The sequence below is a fragment of the Neltuma alba genome, unplaced genomic scaffold (genome assembly GCF_004799145.2).
Source record: "Neltuma alba isolate B1F8T4 unplaced genomic scaffold, ASM479914v2 tig00003440_pilon, whole genome shotgun sequence".
Lineage (NCBI taxonomy): Eukaryota > Viridiplantae > Streptophyta > Magnoliopsida > Fabales > Fabaceae > Neltuma > Neltuma alba.
Window position 1 is genome coordinate 52,716 of NW_021633284.1, and position 1,888 is coordinate 54,603.

Below are 1,888 nucleotides of genomic sequence, written 5' to 3' on the forward strand. Positions count from 1 at the left end.
AAACGGAGAAAGAAAAGGAAACGAAAGATCTATCCCGTATAGATGTGAACTCCAATGGCTATGAGGAAGATGGTTATGAGGCCGAAGAAGAGAATTGCGTGAACTAAAATGGAGACGCCACTGGTGTGCATGCTCCCAAACTCCACAATTCTTCCTCTTCCTGGTAACTGAAACAGAAGCCCTGGACTTAGCAGTACGAACAGAACCACTGCTATCACCACTGGTCCCCAATCCGCCATTAATGTCACCTTTTAAGCTCTCTCTCTCTCTTCTTTCTCTCTCTATCTCTTTTGTCAATGAACGAATTATATCAGAGCCAGTAGTGGTTGTGAGCTATATAGGAGATTAAAGTTACGTCTCTGTGTTTGAAACTTGGAAGGAAGGAATGAGATGCATGAGATCAGCATCCACTAAATAAAGAGACAGATCAATGCGAGGGATGATGAATATTAGTTGTTTGTTTGTTTGGTTTATGGTTTGCTTTGTTGGAAAGAAATTGTGAGAGTGGAGGTCGTAATCAGATGCTAGCTTCAATAGGAACGTGCCAAAAGGAAAGAAATGATACGACTTGTTGGATTATGCAGAATCAAGCAATTGAAAATTTGAAAGGGCATTTTGAAAAAATCTCTCTTTGAAGGTTAAGAATCTGCAGATCACGTTTGTGAGAGAATTGGATTCCACAGCTAATAGGCATGCAATGGCCTAGCTGGTGAATAATGTGTCTGTCACTCCTAAAAGATAAATTCCTTATGTTTTTTCTTCACTTCTTTGACTTGCAATTTTTCCCCTTTGAGTTCTTTTAACCTTTTTTTCTGGATGGGAAAGAAAATTCACATACCCTCTACTACAAAAGACTCGAATCAACGAATCGGAAGGACCAAACAGTCACTGGACGCAATAACGGCTCAATTTGTACCAAAAAATTATTTTCATGGTTGAGCCGGCTTAGGCCAGACCAAAACACAATTAAACTGGGAATCGGAACGGATTTAAAAATTTGGACAGCCTTTTAGATATCACTGTAAATGCTAAAAGAATTAATAAAAACCTTAATTTTTTTGAAAAAAAATTAACCCTCCCAAAAAGTCCAATATATTTTCAGTCAAGTTATAGTCATATGGTTATTTTATTGAAAAATTCACGTATTGTGATGTTATGATGCCGACAGTTAGATATACTGTGAATCTATTTCTAATGTATATTATTATATAATGCACATAATTATTTTATTACTTATTGGATTATGAGAACCATAAATCATTAGTCTTTTCATTTTAATGTGGAGTCCAACTTTTTAAAACATTCAATGAAACGCATAGCCTCACCCATTGGGAAGTGCATCTTATGCCACTAAACCATGAAGTCTTTGGCTAACTTCTTTTTAACCATTTGGTTTCTAGTTGCTGCTTGTGTGTGAGCAGCTCGTATTAATTTTGTATTTTATAACAATACCCATGTTGTAATTTAATGAATCATGATCGTTAATATGGGATTTTTTGTAAAAAATAATGAAACACTACGATTTCTGTCTAAAAACTATCATTTATTATTATCCATCTCATCTTATTTAAATATATTAATTTTAAACATTATGATTTTTTATATCTAACTAAATTTAATTATTTTTTAATAAGAAAGCGCTAAATTGTATATCAAGAACCTTTTGATTTATTGGCACCAAGAGGAGGGGTGAGTGGGTGTGTGATTAGAGTCGAGAATGTGGGTTGGACCCTCGGGTCGGACCCGCCAACCCATCGAAAAATGGTGGGTTAGGCCAACCCGCCACCACCTGAAAAATATGAGCCCACGCTGTCACAGGCCGAACCTGCCGCGGGTTGGCGGATTCAACCCGCCTAATTTTTTTTAATATATTAAAATATCTAGAGGA

General features: G+C 36.3%; 1 protein-coding gene across 1 annotated transcript; it reads right to left on the minus strand.

Moving 5' to 3' along the window:
* On the minus strand, positions 1-313 carry LOC114741600 (uncharacterized). The gene has a single exon (XM_028929868.1). The coding sequence runs from the start codon at positions 237-239 to the stop codon at positions 30-32; it is 210 nt and encodes a 69-aa protein (XP_028785701.1). The 5' UTR covers positions 240-313; the 3' UTR covers positions 1-29.
* Between the last annotated feature and the right edge of the window lie 1,575 nt (positions 314-1,888).

Bases quoted from the DNA above. Each gene is read 5' to 3' on its own strand.
- LOC114741600 (XM_028929868.1), bottom strand. From the start codon at position 239: ATGGCGGATTGGGGACCAGTGGTGATAGCAGTGGTTCTGTTCGTACTG.